Source organism: Cebus imitator, unplaced genomic scaffold (assembly GCF_001604975.1).
Source record: "Cebus imitator isolate Cc_AM_T3 unplaced genomic scaffold, Cebus_imitator-1.0 Scaffold45, whole genome shotgun sequence".
NCBI classification, from domain to species: Eukaryota; Metazoa; Chordata; class Mammalia; order Primates; family Cebidae; genus Cebus; species Cebus imitator.
In genome coordinates, this window is record NW_016107360.1 from 5,720,478 (window position 1) to 5,741,074 (window position 20,597).

At 41.4% G+C, this 20,597-nt stretch overlaps 1 protein-coding gene across 3 annotated transcripts in view; it reads left to right on the forward strand.

Annotated features, from left to right (window-relative positions):
* Nucleotides 1-8,248: 8,248 nt before the first annotated feature.
* The window catches only part of SP4 (Sp4 transcription factor), a 94,636-nt gene continuing 82,287 nt past the window's right edge, over nt 8,249-20,597 (forward strand). For 2 of the 3 annotated variants that reach the window (XM_017526947.1, XM_017526950.2), the window contains exons 1-3: nt 8,249-8,469; nt 8,891-9,006; nt 9,508-11,062. In XM_017526947.1, the coding sequence (XP_017382436.1) occupies nt 8,463-8,469; nt 8,891-9,006; nt 9,508-11,062 (1,678 nt within the window). In that variant the 5' untranslated portion in view covers nt 8,249-8,462. The remainder of the gene's footprint in view (nt 8,470-8,890; nt 9,007-9,507; nt 11,063-20,597) is intronic. The other variant, XM_017526948.1, reaches the window with a different exon arrangement.

The window sequence follows — 20,597 nt, forward strand, 5'->3', positions numbered from 1 at the left end:
CACCTTGGCTTCCAAAGTGCTTGGATTACAGGTGTGAGCCACCACATCTGGCCAGCATTTTTTAAAATAATTTTTCTTGCCTGTGACACAACCCTCAGGAGATCCTAAGAAAATGTGCCCCCTTCCAGGCATTTTAAATGCCCCAAATGGCAAATTCATAGCCCCAACCTTCAAGGGACATTTAGGAAATAGCTATCAGTCTTTGGAGCTAGGAAGTACTTTGCTATCTCTGAAAAACTGGCAGTTTTTTTCTTTCTGATATGAAATTACATAACCAACCATGTTTCTCTATTTGCTGTGGCTGCTAGGAAGCTCAGGGTCAAAATTAAAGCTCAGATGAAACGTATACATTGACACTACTGGTTATATTTGTTTTCTCTTTTTCATTGGAACTGATTTTCTATTTCAATTTGTATTTTACTGTTTTATTACTCAAGTTCTTTTGAGAAGAAAAATGTTATCAGTGAAAGTAAATCAGGAAACAGAATCTCAATGTTATTATTACCGGCTGCCCTTGGATCGTTAAAAGAGTCCATAACCATCATTAAAAATCAATGCCTGCAGCTACTAGGAAGAACAACTATTAATAATATTGGGAGTGCTTCCTCTGGATACGTTCCTTTAGCCCCCTTCTGATCGAATTTCATAGTTTATGTTTTAATTCAGATCATTCCATTTTTTTCCCCAAATTTGATAAAAAGAATAATTGCTGTCATTTTGCTGTGATGGGGTTACTTTTATTTATGTAGTTCTACTAACATTTTAAAATTCATTGACTCAATAAATATGTATCAAGTGCTTATCATAGGCCAGGCATTCTTCTAGGCATTTAGGATTTATGTGCTAATGTCAGGGGAGGGGCAGGATTGTGGTGGAGGGGTAGGAGGTGGAGGGAGCAGAAAATAAGTATCCACTCCTATTATAGCGGATTCTGCCTAAATCGTATGAAAGATACCATATCCCTAGGTATATAAACATGTTTTAATAAACCATGAAAAGCATTCATTTAGGTTAAGAATAACCTTTCTAAAATAGGGTTCCAAGTACATTATACAAAATATATGTCAAAAGATAAAAGTTAATAAATTGGGAAAAATACATTAGCAATACATATGACAAGCAAAGGCTTAATCTTACAAAATATATTTAGCTTCTAAAAATGAATGAGAAATACAAATAATACTATAGAAAATAAAAGAGGCAAGAATATGAACAGACAGTTTGCTGCAGTGGGAACTGTACATGGCCAGTAAGCAAATGCAAAGATAGCCCTTTTAGCAGTCAGGTAAACACATTCTTCACTCATCAGAGTTGCAGTAATTTATGAGTTTAGGAATAATCTATGATGGTAAAACTATAGGAAATTGAGTATTTTCACACTTACTGAGTAACTATATGAAATAAAATAACTTTTTCATGTAGTAGTATTACAGTAAATTCCACTGTGACAGCAGTTCCACTGTTGGAAACTTTTCCAGTAAAATAAAAGGACCAACATAAAAGAAAATTTTTTGCAAGTACTAATATGACTAAGTTTACTACAATTAATGGTTTATTACAATTTACGGTATGGTGAAAACAGTGGCTATCAATCCAGGTATTTTGATTGAATAAAATATGTTTATATCATAGAGCAGCATATTGCATTAAAATAGTAATTTTAATATTTTTATATCTGTATATGCATATATATATATATATATTTTTTTTTTTTTTTGAGATGGAGTCTCACTCTGTCACCAGGCTGGGGTGCAGTGGCACGATCTCGGCTCACTGCAACCTCTGCCTCCCAGGTTCAAGCAATTCTCCTGCCTCAGCCTCCCGAGTAGCTGGGATTACAGGCGTGCACCACCATACCCGGCTAATTTTTTTTGTATTTATAGTAGAGATGGGGTATCACCATGCTGTTCTCAAACTCCTGACCTTGTGATCTGCCCATTTCGGCCTCCCACAGTGCTGGGATTACGGGTGTGAGCCACCATGTGCGGCCAATTTATATATTTTTTATCCTGGTGAGATGGCCATAATATATTAAGGTAAAAAATCCAAATTTGCATACATATGTTGTGTATGCGTGTGTGTGTGCAATTTTATGTTAAAAATCTCGTAAACACACATATATGATTTGTGTAAACTAGAGAAAAGTGAGAAAGGTTATACTATCAGCTAGCATCGATGAATTCAGTGTTTGGAATAGAGGTAGATAAAATAGAGAAGCTTTTTGCTCATATACCTCTGTGTACGGCTTGTGGAAACTATCGTAATTAGTAATAACATTAATAATAATGATTAAAATGACAGCCAACATTTAAGGAGAGCTTATCAGAGAGTATTCTAAAATCTTTTAATCTCATTCAATTCCTGAAACAACCTCATGAGATGGTAACATTATCATCTTCACTGTTTCATAGATGAAGGAATGAGGCTCAGAGGGGTTGAAGTCACTTGCCCAAAGGCCGCACTTTTAATAAGAAGCAGACCAGAATATAAATCCGAATAGTTTTATCCAATGAAAGATTACTTTATTAATGAAAAAATAATAAGTTGAGTATCAGGAATTGCATATTTTTGAAAGTTGCAATTGCAAATACACTGGGCATTTTTGGTCTATATTTTCATGATGTTTAATAATCAACTTTATTTTTTATCTATTTTTGAGACAGGGTTTTGCTCTGTCACCCAGACTGAATTGCAGTGGCACTGTCACAGCTCACTGCAGGCTTAATCTCCCAGGCCCAAGTGACCCTCCCACCTCAGCCTCCTCAGTAGGTATGACAACAGGTGTATGCCACCACACCCAGCTTCTTGAACCCCTGAGCTCAAGTAATCCTCCCACCTCATACTCTCAAACTGTTGGGATTATAGGAATGAGCCACTGGACTTGGCAATCACCAAGTTCACATATAACCTTAGGAAATTTAATTCATCTATGTCTTAAGTTCCACATTGACCAAATATCTTTTATTTTATGGCAACAATAATAAGCCATATTATACTCCTTTGCACATATAGATCGATATAAAATATTGAACAGTTGTATATGGTATGTTCTAATAACTGTCAATAGCTATTGTGTTCTAATGTGTATTAACTATACATGTAACTGGGCTGAAGTAATAAACTTTACACATTTAAAAATTGTGAGTTAAATCTTCTCTGAAGTTGTCCAGAATATGGGAGAGCTAAATGCATGCACATGAGAAATAGCAAGGCCATCTGTTTATCTACCAAACACGGTACTCTGCCGGTTTATCTTGATCTACTTGCTGGTGTCAATTATGTATGTATATATATATGAATATCCCAGTTACATTACACTTAAACTTTCTCTGCTTCCTGAAAACAATTATTGTTGGTTAAGGAATTTATTTTTAATGTAATTTTATGTTCTACCAGAGCTTTATTATGGTAACAACTATGCAAGGTCCAGATGTACTAATAATGCTATTTGTTCTAAGTGAAATATGTTCACTGAGCCCTGTGTCTAATTTCTGGTTGGCTATACTCTTAGTTAATACACTTTTGAGCAAAAGTGGATGTTAAGCTTTGACTATTCTCTGGTTTATAGTCTCTCCAAATCTCTTCCTATATGCTTCCCAAATACAAAATAATTTGTGTAATTTTCAGAGGGTGCTAAGGAAAAAAAAAGAAAAGAAAAAAAAGAAAGCAGCTTAACAGTTTTTTTTAAAGTAGCTTCCTTTTAAAAGAGACACTCAAATATGGTCCCTTTTTCTCATTTATGCCATGTTTGGCCTGAGTTTCTCTGAAATACTAAGTAACCTCTGGAGCTCCTTCTGTCACATCCATTCAGGTGTCAATGAGTGTCCAAATCCTCTCCTTGCAAAGACCCCTCATTGTTCCACCACCCTCTGGATCTCTCAACTCCACAACTACACGGATAGTTCGTGGCAGAGGACTTCTATCTCTAGGTCACTATTTGAGCTTTATGAAAGTGAGCTGAGTGGTCAAGGCTCAGTGTTGTTAAATATTTCACATACAAATGCTGATTTCCTATGTATGTGTACACACTGGGCCATAATATAAAATATACTTATTCCTGTGGGTCATACTTTTTTTTTTTTTTTTTTTTTGTTTTTAGACAGGGTCTTGCTCTGTTGCCCAGGGTGAAGTGCAATGGTACCAACTCAGCTCACTGTAGCCTCGGCTGATTGCAGCCCCTGCCTCCCAGCTTCAAGCAATTCTCCTGCCTCAGACTCCCAAGTAGCTGGGACTACAGGCATTCACCACCATACCTGACTAATTTTGGTATTTTTGGTAGAGATGGGATTTCACCATGTTGGCCAGACTGGTCTTGAACTCCTGACCTCAAGTGATTCTCCCAGGCTGGTGTTGAACAACTGACCTCAAGTGATTCGCCTACCTTGGCCTCCCAAAGTGCTGGAATTAACAGGAGTGAACCACTACGCCTGGCCCAGGGTCATACATTTTTAAAAAGTACACACTGGGTCAGCCATTGTGTAAAACATATTTTTGTTGTTCATAATTTTTTTTTTTTTTTTCAGATGGGGTTTCACCATGTTGGTCAGGCTGGTCTTGAACCCCCAACCTCAGGTGATCCGCCGCCTTGGCCTCCAAAGTGCTTGGATTACAGGCGTGAGTCACTACGCCCGGCCGTGGTTCATAATTTTTTTAAAGTTTGAAAGCCACTGTTTTTTAGGCAATAATGAGTGTAGGAAGGAATGTTTTTAGGCCACTGCTTCCTCAGGGAAAAGACCACCCTCGCAGGCTTGAGGCTGAGAATTTTGTTGAATTTATATTTACATTGTTGAAGAAAAAAAATAATGCATGATACTTGTTAAAGACAGCAATAAAGACTTCATTCAAGGAGACACTATCCAACGGGGTCTTGTAGTGGGAGAGACAGATTGGACTCAACTATGAATACAAAGACAACTAGTGATCAAAGCTAAGGAGCAGGATGGAGTCAGTGGATGGAAAATTACTAAGGGAAAATTTCCGAATAAAGAAGGATTCTGGCTAAACCAATTTAATGGGATTATTGCTGAAGGCAGACCAGGGTGCTAAGATATTGATAACAGGGGATAAGGAATTTGATTAGATATCAAGTATGGCCAAATACTAAGGGTGTGGCATTTTTGCCCAAATGACCCAGCAGGATTCTTGCTAAAACTGGACTAAATGGACAAAGCCACTAAACTAAGGACAGAGTTCCTGGTCAGGACCTAGTCAGAAAGTGGACTCAGAGGAACCTGACTCAAGTTTAGTCAAAGGAGAGGGTCTTTGTCAATACTACCTCCCTAGCAAAACTGACTTTCTACTGGGTATCACACTGAGGACTTTTGGCTGTTACCTTCAAAGGGAAGACAGCACAGGGAGGAGAAGCAAGCTGTCTCCTGATTCTTCTAAGGTGACTAATCTCATTCATGAGGGCCCCATATTTAATCTTAATTATCTCCCAAAGACCTTACCTTATAGTTTCTAATACCATCACACTAGGGGATAGAATTTTTCCTTCCTTCCCTTCCTTCTTTTCTTCCCTTCCTTCCTCCCTCCCTCCCTCCTATCTTCCTTCTGTTTTTTTTTTTTTTTTTTTTGAGACAGGGTCTCACTTTGTTGCCCAGGCTGGAATGCAGTGGCGCCATCTTGGCTCACTGCAACCTCCGCCTCCTGGGCTCAAGTGATTTTCCTGCCTCAGCCTCACAATAAGCTGGGACTACAGGCTAGCGCCACCACGCTGGCTAATTTTTGTAGAGCCTGGGTTTCACCATGTCGCCCAAACTGGTCTGGAACTGCTGGGTTCAAGTGATCCACCTGCCTCGGCCTCTCAAAGACCTGGAATTACAGGCGTGAGCCACGCCCCGTCTAGAATTTCAACACGAATGGGGAAGGGGGCAGAGAACACATTCAGTCCCTAACAGCCAAGGACTAGACGACTTCGGTCCACCATAAAAAGCAGGACTTATGTTTCTTGGATATCCGTATTGCCATTTATCTACAGGGTGCAGAATATTTAGGGCTTTGTAGATCCATACTGATGGCTAAGTTTATTTATTTATTTATTTCTGAGACCGAGTCTTGCACTGTCACCCAGGTTGGAGTGCAGTGGTGGGATCTCTGCTCACTGCAACCTCAGCCTCCCACGTTCAAGAGATTCTCCTGCCTCAGCCTCCCGAGTAGCTGGGATTCCTGGCGCACACTACCACACCCAACTAATTTTTTGTATTTTTAGTAGAGACGGGGTTTCACTATGATGACCAGACTGGTCTTGAACTCCTGACCTTGTGATCTGCTCGCCTCAGCCTCCCAAAGCATTATTTTTAATCTATGGTTCAGAGACAGTGACATTGCCTCTTAGAAGCAGGTTTTCTAAAAGGAAACAAAAAGCCCCAATTCGTAAGACTGAAAAATGTCTTCTTTCATTTATCATGGTGAACTAACGGGAGGAGGGGACCTGAGGATAGATAGTATATATGTAAATGCAATAAGCACTTTTGAGCTTTCTATATTGTACATGATGAGGGAAAAGCATGTTGTTCAGGGATCTCTGGCTCATTTTATAAGATGGGTTAGACAATACTATGTAATCACTGGAATTGCTTTGTCTTGCTGCATGGCTTTGTCACCATCTGATTTTGCAGTTACTTTAACAAGCAAAGGAAATGCCAGAGAAGTTCAGCATCTGGGACCTCCTCACCCTTGTAACATGTCAGGCCTCAGGCAGGAGACAAAAATGCCCAAGGCTGACTGTGGAGCCCAGGTTAAAAAAGAGAGAATGAGCCTGGGTGGGTAAGCATGCCTTGTTCCCAACGTCAATATTGACATGCGGGGTCACTTCCACCGTTGGTACACTCAATCAGGCGGTGATTATGTTCCATGGCATCATCCAGACTTCAGGACTTTGGAGGAAAGCTGGGGCAGGAGACTGCTCAAGTGCATTTGACAATAAAATGCTTTATGAAGCCAGATGTAAATTGCACTTGCCCGTACGCTTATACTAAACCATAAGCGGGGCTGACCCATGTGGAGCTGGGCTTTTCTTTTCCCGGAGATTCTTGTGAGATCCGTAAGACTGAGAACTCTGCCAACCACTTAGGCTTTTCTGCAAAACGCTATACAACCCTAGAAGGCGGGTCACTGCTCTGCACCAGCTGCCTGCCAGTCAGAGAGACAACAAATAAAGATGGAAGATCCTTCTCAGTGAGAAAACAGGCCTCGGACTCAAAGCGGGGGTCCTGAGAGGAAGGTGAGCAAAGAAAGGCAAGGCGAGGGCGCTGCTTCAAGAAGCCGGGTTCATTCAAACCCCGAGGACAGCAAACCCCGCCTCTTCACGCCGCCGCCCGCTCAATCGCCGAGCTCTCCGGGTGTGAGCTCGCCCCGCGGGGAGCGGCTTGGAGCCGAGGAGGCGGTGGCAGAGGTGGTTTGGGCAGCCCCGCGCGGCGGATAGGCCCAGGCAAACAACACCCATTCCCCCTCCTCGCTCAGTTCAACTCCCACTCGGCCCCGGCCACGCCCTGCCGCCACCGCCCCCTCGGGCAGCTTTCCGCTTGGCAGCCCGGCCTCGGTTGGGGGCGGGAGAGAGGAGGTGCCTCGAAGAAAGCGCCGCGGCCGCCGGAAACTACGAGTGCCGACAGCCTTTGCGACATTGCCCCGCCCTCTCTCCCACCACTCAGCGCGCGTAAGCGGGGGCTCAGCCAATGGAGACCGAGCCAGGGAAAAAGGGCGCCCGCGTCCGGATGCGCCTCAGGAAAGCCATGCTCCCTGCGCGGGGGCAGCGGGCAGTTCACCTGGCGCACCGAGCTGTCGGTGGTCCGCGAGCGCCCACGTCCGCCCCTCTCGCTTGCCTGGAGCGAGGGCCCTACTTTTTTCTTAAGTGGCAATTGGAGAGATGCTGGAGCAGGTTTTTGAGTGGAGGGCGCTGGGAAATGAGTAGGGGGCGGGATATCCTGAGACAACAAGTTTGGCTGTATGGAGGGCCTACCGGCAGCGCTCCTGAGTTAGAACGCCGAGGAAGGAGCGCCAGAGAATCCAGGGAGGAGGAGAAGAGCTGCTAAAAGAATAACCTCGAGAAAGGGGGTGGAGAGGAGGCGGCCCCAGCGCCCCGGCCCCCGGCAGGTCGGCGGCCAATCCGCTGGGGGAAGGGGTGGAGAGTCGGAGGCTCCGGCGGAGAGAGGCCGAGGGGGGTGGGGAGTCGGCAGGGCTCGCGCCGCCCTGGCCCCGCCCCCGACCCGCGCCGCCGCCCGCGCCGCGCGCCGCCGTTGTCAATCAAGGGCGAGTCAGCCGGGCTCGGGCGGAGAGAGGAGCTGCTACGCCACAGCCCAGCGGCGGCCATTCGTGGAAAAAGAGGCAGAGCCTGTGCCAGCTACAGCCTCCTCCCGAGCCACCGCGGGCGGGCGGGACCGGCCTCTCCTCCCGCCTCGCCCCCACCCCCACCCACCTCTATCCCAGTGTCTCCGTCTGAGGGTTTGTCCTGTTAATGCGGGATGAGCGGTACGTATTCTCCACCCCCCTCGGTCTCCTTCGCCGCCTCCCTCCCTCCCTCCCTCCCCAGACCCTGCTCGGTTCTCCCCCCTCCCCCGGGGCCGCTGAGATGCTTTAAGGGGAGGAGGAGAGGGCGGGAGGGAATCAGGGGGAGGGAAGGAGGGTTGTGTTTTGTCTTAATGTCTGAGAGAGAACAACCTCCTTCTGGGTGTTGCTCTGGAGCCGATGGGTCGGGTTTCAAACCACGTTTTGTGATACCCCCTCCTCCCTTCCCTCCTTCTCCCCCACCCCCTGCCGGTGTGCGTGGATCGCGGGTTTATGGAGATTAATGTTCGGGGGGAGGGGGGAGAAGAGGAGAGGGAGAAGACGAATAATAATAATCCTAATAACCTGTTGTCGTGTGTGTGTGTGGTTGGGGGGTTTGTTGCAGATCAGAAGAAGGAGGAGGAGGAGGAGGCGGCAGCGGCAGCGGCGATGGCTACAGAAGGAGGGAAAACCTCTGAGCCAGAGAATAACAATAAAAAACCCAAAACCTCAGGCTCCCAGGTAAAGGCAAACAAATAAATAAAATTCTTAACGACACATTAGGAAAGAGAGGGAGTTATGCCCTTTAAATGCCCAGAAGTAAAGAACAGAATAAAAATGTCCACTCAAAGCATCTTTCTGAGAGTGAGGAACTTAAATTGTAAATTCATCAAGATTTCACCTCTTTAAGGGTATAACGCTGTTTAAAATTAAATCAGGAATTCAGACTATAAGAAAACGGTGTGTGTGTTCCGAAGGGCATTTTGAGTTTAGGAACAAAACACTTTACAGAGTTTTAAAGAAATTTCCTTTTATTTAAACTTGATGTTATAGGACCTGCTTCCTTATTCAAATAGTTCTTATCTACTTTTGTTCGTATTTCTTTTTGATTTCTGCTGCTTCCTAAATTTTGTTATGTAGAGTTGTCAAAATAAATAAGTAACCCCCTGGCAACTACTGGCCTCCACTAAATCCGCCCACTTTTTTTTCCCCCCTTCTGCTTTACCGCCCTATTTTGGGTAGGACTCTCAGCCCTCTCCTCTGGCTTTACTGGCAGCTACTTGCAGCAAAATAGGGACTCCTGGTGAAAATCAAGCAACTGGACAACAACAAATTATTATAGATCCAAGCCAAGGATTGGTGCAGCTTCAGAATCAACCACAACAGCTAGAACTGGTAACAACGCAACTTGCTGGAAACGCTTGGCAACTTGTTGCCTCCACTCCTCCTGCTTCAAAAGAAAATAACGTTTCTCAACCAGCTTCTAGTTCATCTAGCTCTTCCAGCAGTAATAACGGGAGTGCATCTCCTACAAAAACTAAATCAGGTAATTCTTCCACCCCTGGTCAATTTCAAGTCATACAAGTACAAAATCCAAGTGGTAGTGTACAGTACCAAGTGATTCCACAACTTCAGACAGTGGAAGGTCAACAAATTCAAATCAATCCAACTAGTAGTTCATCTCTACAGGATTTGCAGGGTCAAATTCAGCTCATTTCTGCAGGTAATAATCAAGCTATACTCACAGCTGCTAACAGGACAGCTTCTGGGAATATTCTTGCTCAAAACCTGGCAAATCAGACAGTTCCAGTCCAAATTAGACCTGGTGTTTCAATACCACTTCAGTTACAGACTCTTCCTGGTACTCAGGCTCAAGTTGTAACCACCCTACCAATTAACATTGGAGGTGTGACTCTAGCTTTGCCAGTGATAAACAACGTGGCTGCTGGAGGAGGGACTGGGCAGGTTGGCCAGCCTGCTACTACTGCTGATAGTGGGACTTCCAATGGGAATCAGTTAGTTTCCACACCCACTAATACCACTACTTCTGCCAGTACTATGCCGGAATCTCCCTCCTCCTCCACTACCTGTACAACCACTGCTTCAACATCTCTGACAAGCAGTGACACATTAGTGAGCTCAGCAGATACGGGCCAGTATGCAAGCACGTCAGCCAGTAGTTCTGAACGCACCATTGAAGAGTCTCAAACACCTGCTGCTACTGAGTCTGAAGCCCAGAGCTCCAGTCAGCTACAGCCTAATGGAATGCAGAATGCACAGGATCAATCAAATTCTCTTCAGCAGGTGCAAATTGTAGGCCAACCTATCTTACAGCAGATCCAGATCCAACAGCCTCAGCAACAGATCATTCAGGCAATTCCACCACAGTCATTTCAACTCCAGTCAGGGCAGACAATTCAGACCATCCAGCAGCAGCCTTTGCAGAATGTTCAACTTCAAGCAGTAAATCCGACTCAGGTGCTTATCAGGGCTCCAACTTTAACACCTTCAGGGCAAATCAGTTGGCAGACTGTACAAGTTCAGAATATTCAGAGTCTTTCAAATTTGCAAGTTCAGAATGCTGGGTTATCCCAACAATTAACCATCACCCCAGTGTCTTCAAGTGGTGGCACAACTCTTGCTCAGATTGCTCCTGTGGCTGTTGCTGGTGCCCCAATAACTTTGAATACTGCCCAGCTTGCATCAGTGCCTAACCTTCAGACAGTGAGCGTTGCCAACCTGGGTGCTGCAGGTGTTCAAGTGCAGGGAGTTCCTGTTACAATCACTAGTGTTGCAGGTAAGTTATGACATCTTTTTAAGTACCTTATAAATCGTTTTCATAACAATCATTGCTTTTCTTTGCTAATTCTTAGGTTTGACATAGCCTCTGAAGTAAACACGTAATCATAAGGAACCAGAAACAGGAATATCATAGTAACAAACATAGCTCTGTAGTAATCAGTGTGACATGTTCACTTTTGTAGATTTTATGTTAGGTTTTATGTGTTAAATTTGTTAGACAATTTTTTTAACAGCATTTTATGAGACAAAGCTTTCAGATTAGAATCATAATTGCCTTCTGTAATTAAGTGGTCTTATTTCAGTACCTTCGAACTTTTCAGAAAGAACCCTAGTCAAAATAATATTTATCTCTTCTTTGAGGGAAAGTAGTTTTAAACTCAATTGGTATATGTAACTGTGAATCTGTTGAACTTTTAATTCTGTGGTATAATAAGGCTAACTTTTTTTTAATTTAAGCTATTTCTCAAGCTTCAGTATCTTGTGACCCGTACTTTTGTGTTTTATTACACTGGACTGTTTTAAACTAGATATTGATGCAGCTGAGAGATAGTTTTACATTGTAAGTTGTTTGGTTAAATTTTATGTCTACTTTTAAGGTAATATCAGGATTTGAATTTATAATCCTTCACTTAGAATTATATTTAATTAAATCTTATGGTCATTGTGTGATTTGTAGATGTTTAATGTAAGGTTGGTGGAAAGCAATGAAAAATGTTGACAGAATTCACTAATTTGAATTAATTGTGGTAAAGTTATTTTTAAACCAATTTAAAAAGTAGTTATTATTTGTTATGCGTGTAAATAGATACTTCTGAAGTACTTGGCAAGTAGTTTAATCTTTTTTGGACCAGTCTTATCCCTAATAACTTTTGTTTTCTAGTAATTAAGCCCTTTTCATTGATTCTGATTTGATGAAAGCCTCGTTTTGTTTTAGTGCCTTTGATACTTTCAGACCTTGTCAGTTAAATATTTCTGTATTGATAATCTGAGATAAATAAGTTTATCACTTTTGAATGACCTTTCTTGAAATAAGTTGCCAAAAAAATATGCTAGGGTTATTTTATGGTTAATACCTCAAGTAGACATATATATGTGAAATTGTAAATTGCCAGATAAAACTTTCTGATTCAGGAGAACTGGGATTATAGTTTTTATGTAGATACCTGCTACTTCTAGACAGCGCCATCCAGCGGAACGCTCTGTGATGTTAGAAATGTTTATGTGTCCTATCTAAAATGTTAGCCACAGGCTAGCTACATGTGATTCCTAAGCAATTAGGTATGTCTGGGGCATCTGAGGAACTGAATTTTAAATTTTATTTAATTTTAATTTAAGTAGCCACATGTGGCTAGTGGCTTCTTTATTGGCAAGCACAGTAATTTAGTGTTTTGAGTGTGGTTTTTTTTCCCTAAAACTGTTACAGCGTAATTATATAAGTGTTTCTGTGGTTTACAGTCCTTAACTTGCTTTGTTTCTACTCCTTTGCTGAAAACTTTGACAATAATTGTAGTATTTCAGAAAAGTGTTTTTGGTGGGTTGAATGACAGTTTGCATTGTAAAAGCAGAAGTTATTTCACTTCCATTTCGTCTTATTAAGCATTAGTTAGCGAATTGTGATTAATTAAGAGAATGGAGTAATTTCTAATTTAGGTTAGAAATAATCAATTCTTCTGCTCTCTAATTGGTCTCTGTTGCAATCCAGAAGTTTTCCCTTAGACATGTGAGAGTAAACAAATGTTTTGGCCACCCAAACTTAGATTAACTTGAATGGTTGATTATAAACACAGGATCCAGCTTCTGGTACTGTAAGTTTTGAATCGTGGGGGACAAGGGATTTGCCTTTTAGCATACTTTTCAGGTAACTCTAAAACTACTGAAGCAGCTGGGTGTGGTGGCTCATCCTGTAATCCCAACACTTTGGGAGGCCAGGGTGGGAGGATTGCTTGAGCCCACTAGTTCAAAACCAGCCTGGGCAACATAGTCTCTCCAAAAAAATTTTTTTAAATTAGCCGAATGTGGTGGTACACCTGTGGTCCCAGTTTCTTGGGAGGCTGAAGTAGGAGGATCGCTTACGCCCAGGGATGCAAGCTGCAGTGAGCTGTGACTGCCTCACTGCACTTCCACCTGAGTGACAGATGGAGACCATGTCTCGGACAAACTCACTGAAGTTTGAGAATCAAGTGTCTAGTCATCAGCAGTGAACCAGAAGACAGAATATGGAAGCAGGTGGGTGTTGAGCTAGTTCATTTGTGCCTCAGAATAGATTTTGGTGGCAAGTACAACTTTTTAGGTTTTTTTTTTCCTTAATCGATTTCCAACCCTCAGCTGAAAACTTTAGTTTTTATTCCACAAGTGTGTGTTGAGATGGCTACTGTATGCTGAACACTGCCAGTAGGTGTGGTTATTCCTTCATTTTCAGGGACAGTTTTTTCACTTAAAAGATTGACGTGATTTGGATGGTTTCATTTAAGTATAGGAGGAAATTTGAAAAAAGTAAAATCGTACAAGGTAAAGCTAATAAAACCAGTACTTGAAGCTGGGGAGCTTGGTACTTAATTTTATGAAATGAGAATATTAGCAACAACCTAGGGGCATCCTCTTCTGTTAATAGTGTATGCAGCATCATGTGTTTCTGTGCTTTGGTCTCAGCTGTAAATCCTGACTCCATGCTGAGCATTAGTTAGAATTGTAGTAGGAACCAAATATGTGTATGCTCTGCGTATTTTTGTTTGTTTCCTTATTGGGATTCTGAATTTGACTTTAAAAATTTTTACTTTTACTTAAAAAAAATAGATATAGGGGGTACAAGTGCAGTTGTGTTACATGGATATATTGCATAGTGGTGAGATTTTAGTGTACCCGTCACCCAACTAGTGAACATTGTACCCAATAGGTCATTTTTCAACCCTCACTCAGTCCCCCACCTTTTATAGTCCCCAGTGTGAGTATTCCACCTGTATGTCCATGTGTAATCCTTTTTTTTTTTTTTTTTTTTTAAAGTTCTCACTTATAAAGAAGAACATGCTGAGTTTGACTTCAGAGGAAAAGCAGAAACCTTAATTTAAGCTCAAAGACAACTAATTGTACTTCTGGCTAAAGCTCCTTTATTTTAACTAAGTGAGGAGAATGAACTGCCTGTTTTCACAATGTCTTCTAATGGTCAAAGAGCCCTAAATAAAATGAATTTCAAGTGTTACATTTTCTTAAATACTTTGGAGCTTATAGGAACTGTGGATAGCTAAATCTAATTAACTTGCAGTGGCCCACAATGTGCCTTATTTTTGGTAGTAATCATCATATGTAGTAACAGAGATCATACTGTAGGCCTTTTGATTAATGAATGAATATTTCTTAGTCAATTTTAGTGGAAATTAACAATTTTATGCTGGTTCTCCCACAGAGGAAGTTCAGACTTGATGATAAGATACTGCTGACCCTTGAAGAACTTGACTCTCTTACCTGATTTTTTTTTTTACTTCTCCCGGGAATTAAAATACGAAACCTGGGGATATAGTATGAAACTAGAAGTGGAAGGACCAGTTCTTCATTATTAGTACCAAAGAAATTAATTAAAATTTATATTTAATTTTAAAACTGAATTTTATTCAGTAGAATTAACCTCTTACAGTGATCTTGTTTTCCAGAGCTATTAAAGGTGGAAAATTGGCTTGAGGTTTAATACAAATATAGTTTTCCTTTGCCATATATGTTTTATTAATTAGGATTTCACTCATGGGTAGCTGTATATATACATACTCATGTACTCCCGTGTTTGGTTACTCTTTTTTCAGGGGAGTCAGATTTACTCCAGTAATCTTACTTCTTTAAAATCTCTATACTTTTTATTATAGATTGGAATTCATTATTAGAAACTTAAATCTTTTATACAATTCGAGTGACTCAGGCTCTGAACTACCAACCTGGCTTTAACTATTAAGTGATTTTTTTTCATGGAAGATGAAAAGTTCTCAATGTAGAACCACATTAATTTTTTAGAAAGGCATTTTGTTTTTTGAGGTGGAGTTTCACTCTTGTTGCTTAGGCTGGAGTGGCATGTTCTAGGCTCACTGCAACCTCTGCCTTCCGGTTTCAAGTGATTCTCCTGCCTCAGCCTCCCAAATAGCTGGGACTACAGGCATGCACTAGCACGCCTGGCTAATTTTTTATTTTTAGTAGAGGCGGGGTTTCACCATGTTGTCCAGACTCATCTTGAACTCTTGACCTTGTGATCCACCTGCCTCAGCCTCCCAAAGTACTGGGATTATGGGCATGAGCCACTATGCCCGGCCTGGCATTTTTTTTTTTTTTTAGAAGGATTTCAGGATAGAGTAACAAAGGAAAATAGGGTTTTTTGATTGTTTGTTTGCATTGGAAATGGAGTCTCTTTTGTTACCCAGGCTGGAGTGCCATGGCAGGATATCTACTCATGCCCACTACACCTCTTGGGTTCAAGCAATTGTCTGGCCTCAGCCTCCCAAGAGTAGGGACTACAGGCACATGCCACCACGCCTGGCTAATTTTTTTTTTTTTTTTTTGAGATGGAGTTTCACTTTTGTTGCCCAGGCTGGAGTGCAATGGCACAATCTCAGCTCACCACAACCTCCGCCTCCCGGGTTCAAGCAGTTTTCCTGCCTCACCCTGCCGAGTAGCTGGGATTACAGGCGTGTGCCACCATGCCAGACTGATTGTATATTTTTAGTAGAGACAGGTTTCTCCATGTTGGTCAGGCTGGTCTTGAACTCCTGACCACAGGTGATCTGCCTGCCTCAGCCTCCCAAAGTGCTGGGATTACAGGTGTGAGCCATTGCGCCAGGCCTATGCCTGGCTAATTTTTATATTTTTAGAAGAGGTGGGGTTTTGCCATTTTGGCCAGGCTGGTCTCAAACTCCTGACCACGGGTGATCTGCCTGCCTCAGCCTCCCAAAGTGCTGGGATTACAGGCGTGAGCCATTGCGCCAGGCCTATGCCTGGCTAATTTTTATATTTTTAGAAGAGATGGGGTTTTGCCATTTTGGCCAGGCTGGTCTCAAACTCCTGACATCAGGTGATCTCCCCACCTCAGCCTCCCAAAATGTTGGGATTACAGGCATAAGGCACCATGACTGGCTGAAAACAGAGTTTTAATCACCTGCTTTTCATATTCTGAATCAGAGAATATATAATGAGTAGTACTTAAGGAATATTGGGACAGACATGGAAGCAGATTAAGAACATGCTGGGCGTGGTGGCTCATGCTTGTAATTCCAGCACTTTTGGGAGGCTAAGGTGGGTAGATCATGAGGTATATTGGGGCAGGCATGAAAGCACTCACAGCTTTAAATCTGCTTAATCAAGAAGGAAGATAGGGAATGGTGCTATGTGTAGATCCTGTAGAGATGACATACTCTTACAAAATGATAGAATTGTAGGTGGAAAGGATCTTGGAGATTATGGCTTAGCAGTTGTAACCTTTTGATAATGCTGCTAAAGTCTATTTATAAAGACATTTTGTGTTTTTACTGTTTCAAGAAATGTGGGTCAGAGGTTCTGCATTGCCACATTAGGTACTTGGGGGTGACACAGTAAGGATTGACGGGAACAGGGGGACCTGGCCTAATATCAGTCTGTATACATATGTGTGCTCTTCTATACTCTTTTCATGTGGGTTTCAGTTAAGTTTGGATGTTCATAATGCTTGTAATTTTGCTACCCAGTGAATGAGCAAATTGTGGCAAAGGAAACCTGTTGAACCACAAATGGCTTATTTAAGTATGTGGTGAGATGAAGGCTTAATGAAATTGTAGTTACTAAGGTAACTTAAAAATAACTGAGCCTCTTTCTTCCACCCTCTTTCCTTAGCCCTATTTTAGAAATGAAGAAATTGAAGCCCAGAGAGGTTAAATGACCCTCTTATATTTTATGATAAAGTAAGGGCTAGAATCTTGACTTCTGCTTCAGTTGTCTTTCTACTGCGTTTCTGGGTTGGCTTTTTGGAAGTTATCCTAAGGTCAGAAGGAACTTTCAGATTTGGTTTCAGGGTAGTATCAGTAACTTAAAATTTATGCTGCATGGTAAAAAGTACCAGAAATTTTAGCATGAATAACACCTAAATTCTTTAAAACATCCTGAACTTCAGACAAATGAGCTTGATAACCATTCTTAACAAAGTCCTTGAATGAACTATTGAATAGTTGGCTCTTGAGCATTTTAAAAAAGAACGCAGGAGTCACTGGGAGCCAGTATGAGTTCACAAAGAAACTAGGTTAATATCTTCTTTCTTTAGGGTTTCCAGATGCGTATGCAAAGGAAATAATGTTAACATAATATATCTTGATTTTAGTATTGATAGTCCTGGTCTCTTTGAAGGCTCATAGCAGGTTGCACAATTATATGAAAAGTGGTAATTGATTTTTCACCTCTGTAAGCAGTCTCACACTATTGCAAAATAGAACTAATTTTGATGTAGTACTGTTTGACATTGTTTTTTCAAATACAAGGTTGAAGAATGACCATATTTACTAAATTCAAATATGAGACAAAGCTGGGAGGTGGTGCTAATATGATAGAATTGAGATTCAGAGTGATCTTAATAGGCTGAAATGGTGGGCCAGAATTAGTAAGGCATATATATAACAGGTAAGATCTTCTACTTAAGATGGAGGGTATTGGCCAGGCACTGTGGCTCACGCCTGTAATCCCAGCACTTCAGGACGCCAAGGCAGGTGGATCACGAGGTCAAGAGATTGAGACCATCCTGGTCAATATGGTTAAACCCCGTCTACTAAATATACAAAAAAAATTAGCTAGACATGGTGGCATGCACCTGTAGGCCCAGCTACTCTGGAGGCTGAGGCACGAGAATTACTTGAACCCAGGAGGTGGAGGTTGCAGCAAGCCAAGATCGCGCCACTGCACTCCGGCCTGGCGACAAAAAAAGTGAGACTGTGGACTGTCTCAAAAAAAGAAAAAAAGATGGAGGGAATTATATACCTACAAGATAAAAAACGTGGTTTGGCAGAAGGACTTGTGAAAATGATTTGGGATTTATTGGCTTAGTATGAACTGAGTATAGAATAAAGCTCCTTCTGTACCTTGTTCTCGTCAAACACTTCTGCAATATTGTGCGCCGTACCGGGTGGCACATTTTAAATGGGGCATTGGCAAACTTGCAAACATATCAAGAAGGATTCCCAGAATCAAGAATGTGGGAAACATTTCATAGTAGCAATAATCAAAGAACAGAGTTCTTTCTTTAAAAGAAAACAAGAAATTGTGACAGTTGTTTTGATATATGAAGGGCTTTTTTTTTTTTTTTTTAAACTGACATAGTTCTATTATTTTGTTTGGCTCTGGAAAAGCATAGAATATGTATGTGTACACATAGACAAAGACAGACTAGAGTTATGCAACAATGGAATGGTTTGTTTCAGTAGGTAGTGATCACTGAAGATTGGATGTTCATCTGGCAAAGATACTGTAGACTGCAGAAGAATTTCTTGTACTGTATAGAAAGTTGGATTAAACTATAAATTCTGAGTCATCTTCTAATTCTAAAATTTAAGATCTATGAAATAAGAGTATATATTTTAGTTTGTTCTGGGTACTCCCATCCAACACATGGTCAGAGTTCTCTGTAAGTGTTAAACTTACATGATTAGGTATTTAGGGATTTTTGTGAGAGAGATTGAGGGTGATATTTACCATTTTTCTTATGGAGGGTGTATAATTAGGGTGAATTCTATTAAGCAATAAATGCAGCACTTTTAATTCATAAATTAATATGTTCCTGTTCATTGTTCTTAAATTTACTGTGTGCTTAGGTGCTGTTTTTCTATGTCATTTGCTCTTTTATTTGGTGAATACCAAAACAGTATTTTAAAAATGTGCTTTAGTTCTGACACTGAATTTGTAGTTAATGATATTTTATCTCAGTATAGTAGCCTCCTCTTATCTGTGGTTTTGCTTACCTGCATTCAACCATGGTCGAAAAATATTAAATGGTATATTCTAGAAAGAAACAATTTATAAGTTTTAAATTGCACACCTTTCTGAGTATTGTGACGAAATCTCAGTGTGTCCAAGGTGAATGGGAAGTTTCTCTTTTTTTTTTTTTTTTTTTTTTTTGATACGGAGTTTCGCTCTTTAACCCAGGCTGGAGTGCAATGGCGCGATCTCGGCTCACCGCAACCTCCGCCTCCTGGGTTCAGGCAATTCTCCTGCCTCAGCCTCCTGAGTAGCTGGGATTACAGGCACACACCACCATGCCCAGCTAATTTTTTGTAGTTTTTAGTAGAGACGGGGCTTCACCGTGTTGACCAGGATGGCCTCGATCTCTTGACCTTGTGATCCACCCGCCTCGGCCTCCCAAAGTGCTGGGATTACAGGCGTGAGCCACCGCGCCCGGCCCCGGGAAGTTTCTCTTTATCCAGTTATACACTCTGTGTATGCTACTGACGAGTCACTTAGTAGCCTTCTTAACTGCTGTGGTATCACGGTGTGTTCAAGTATTTTTATTTTATATATTTATGGCCTCAAAGTGCAAACATAGTAATGCCGGCAGTTTGGATATATCTAAGATAAGCCAAATATGTGCCAAAGAGAAGTCGTTAATCTCATACTTTGTGTAATTTATAAATTAAACTTTATCATAGGTTTGTATGTATGAAAAAACAATATACATAGGGTTTGGTCCATGGTTTCAGGGATCCAGTAGGGGTCTTGGAACATATTTCCCCCTCTGATAAGGGGGGACTACTCTAGGTCTTTAACCATAGTTGTGTTTCTGGTACTGTCACTTTAGTGTGAACAATGTGATTATCTTTTCTTGAGTGGAATTAGAGAACAATTGGAAAATCTAGGTTCCTAAAGGAGCCCAAATTCTAGGAAGCACTGGCAGAATTAAATTTGTCAATTTTCCCTAAGAAGTAAGCAAATCCAGTATGCCTTTTTTATTTTTAAGGTATTTATGCTCACCTTTTAGTTGTATAAATTTATAGGGTACAAGTACAATTTTGTTTCATTGCTATGTTGTATAGTGATGAAGGCAGGGCTTTTAGTGTATCCATCACTTCAGTAATGTACATTGTATTCATTAAGTAATTTCTCATTCTCTACTACACTCACACCCTCTTTTCTTTCCTTTCCCTTTCCCCTTCTCTTCTCCTGGCTTCTCCCTTCTCCTTCCCTATTTCCCCCTCCCCCCATCTGTCTGTCTGTCTTTCTTTCTTTCCTTTCTTTCCTTTCTTTCCTTTCTTTCCCTTTCCCTTTCCCTTTCCCTTTCCCTTTCCCTTTCCCTTTCCCTTTCTCTTTCTTTTTCTCTTTCGTCTGCTTTGTTTCTTTCTGTCCTGTAGTAGTCACTTTCTTTTTGGCTCAGAATTATCTGGTACAGAGGTGTTTTTTGAAAATGTTTGAGGCCAAACGCAGTGGCTCGTGCCTGTAATCTCAGCACTTTGCAAGGCTGAGGGAGGAGGATCATGTGAGCCCAGGAGCTTGAGACCAACCTGGGCAACACAGTGATACTGTGTCTCTACAAAAAAAAGGGAAAAGAAAAG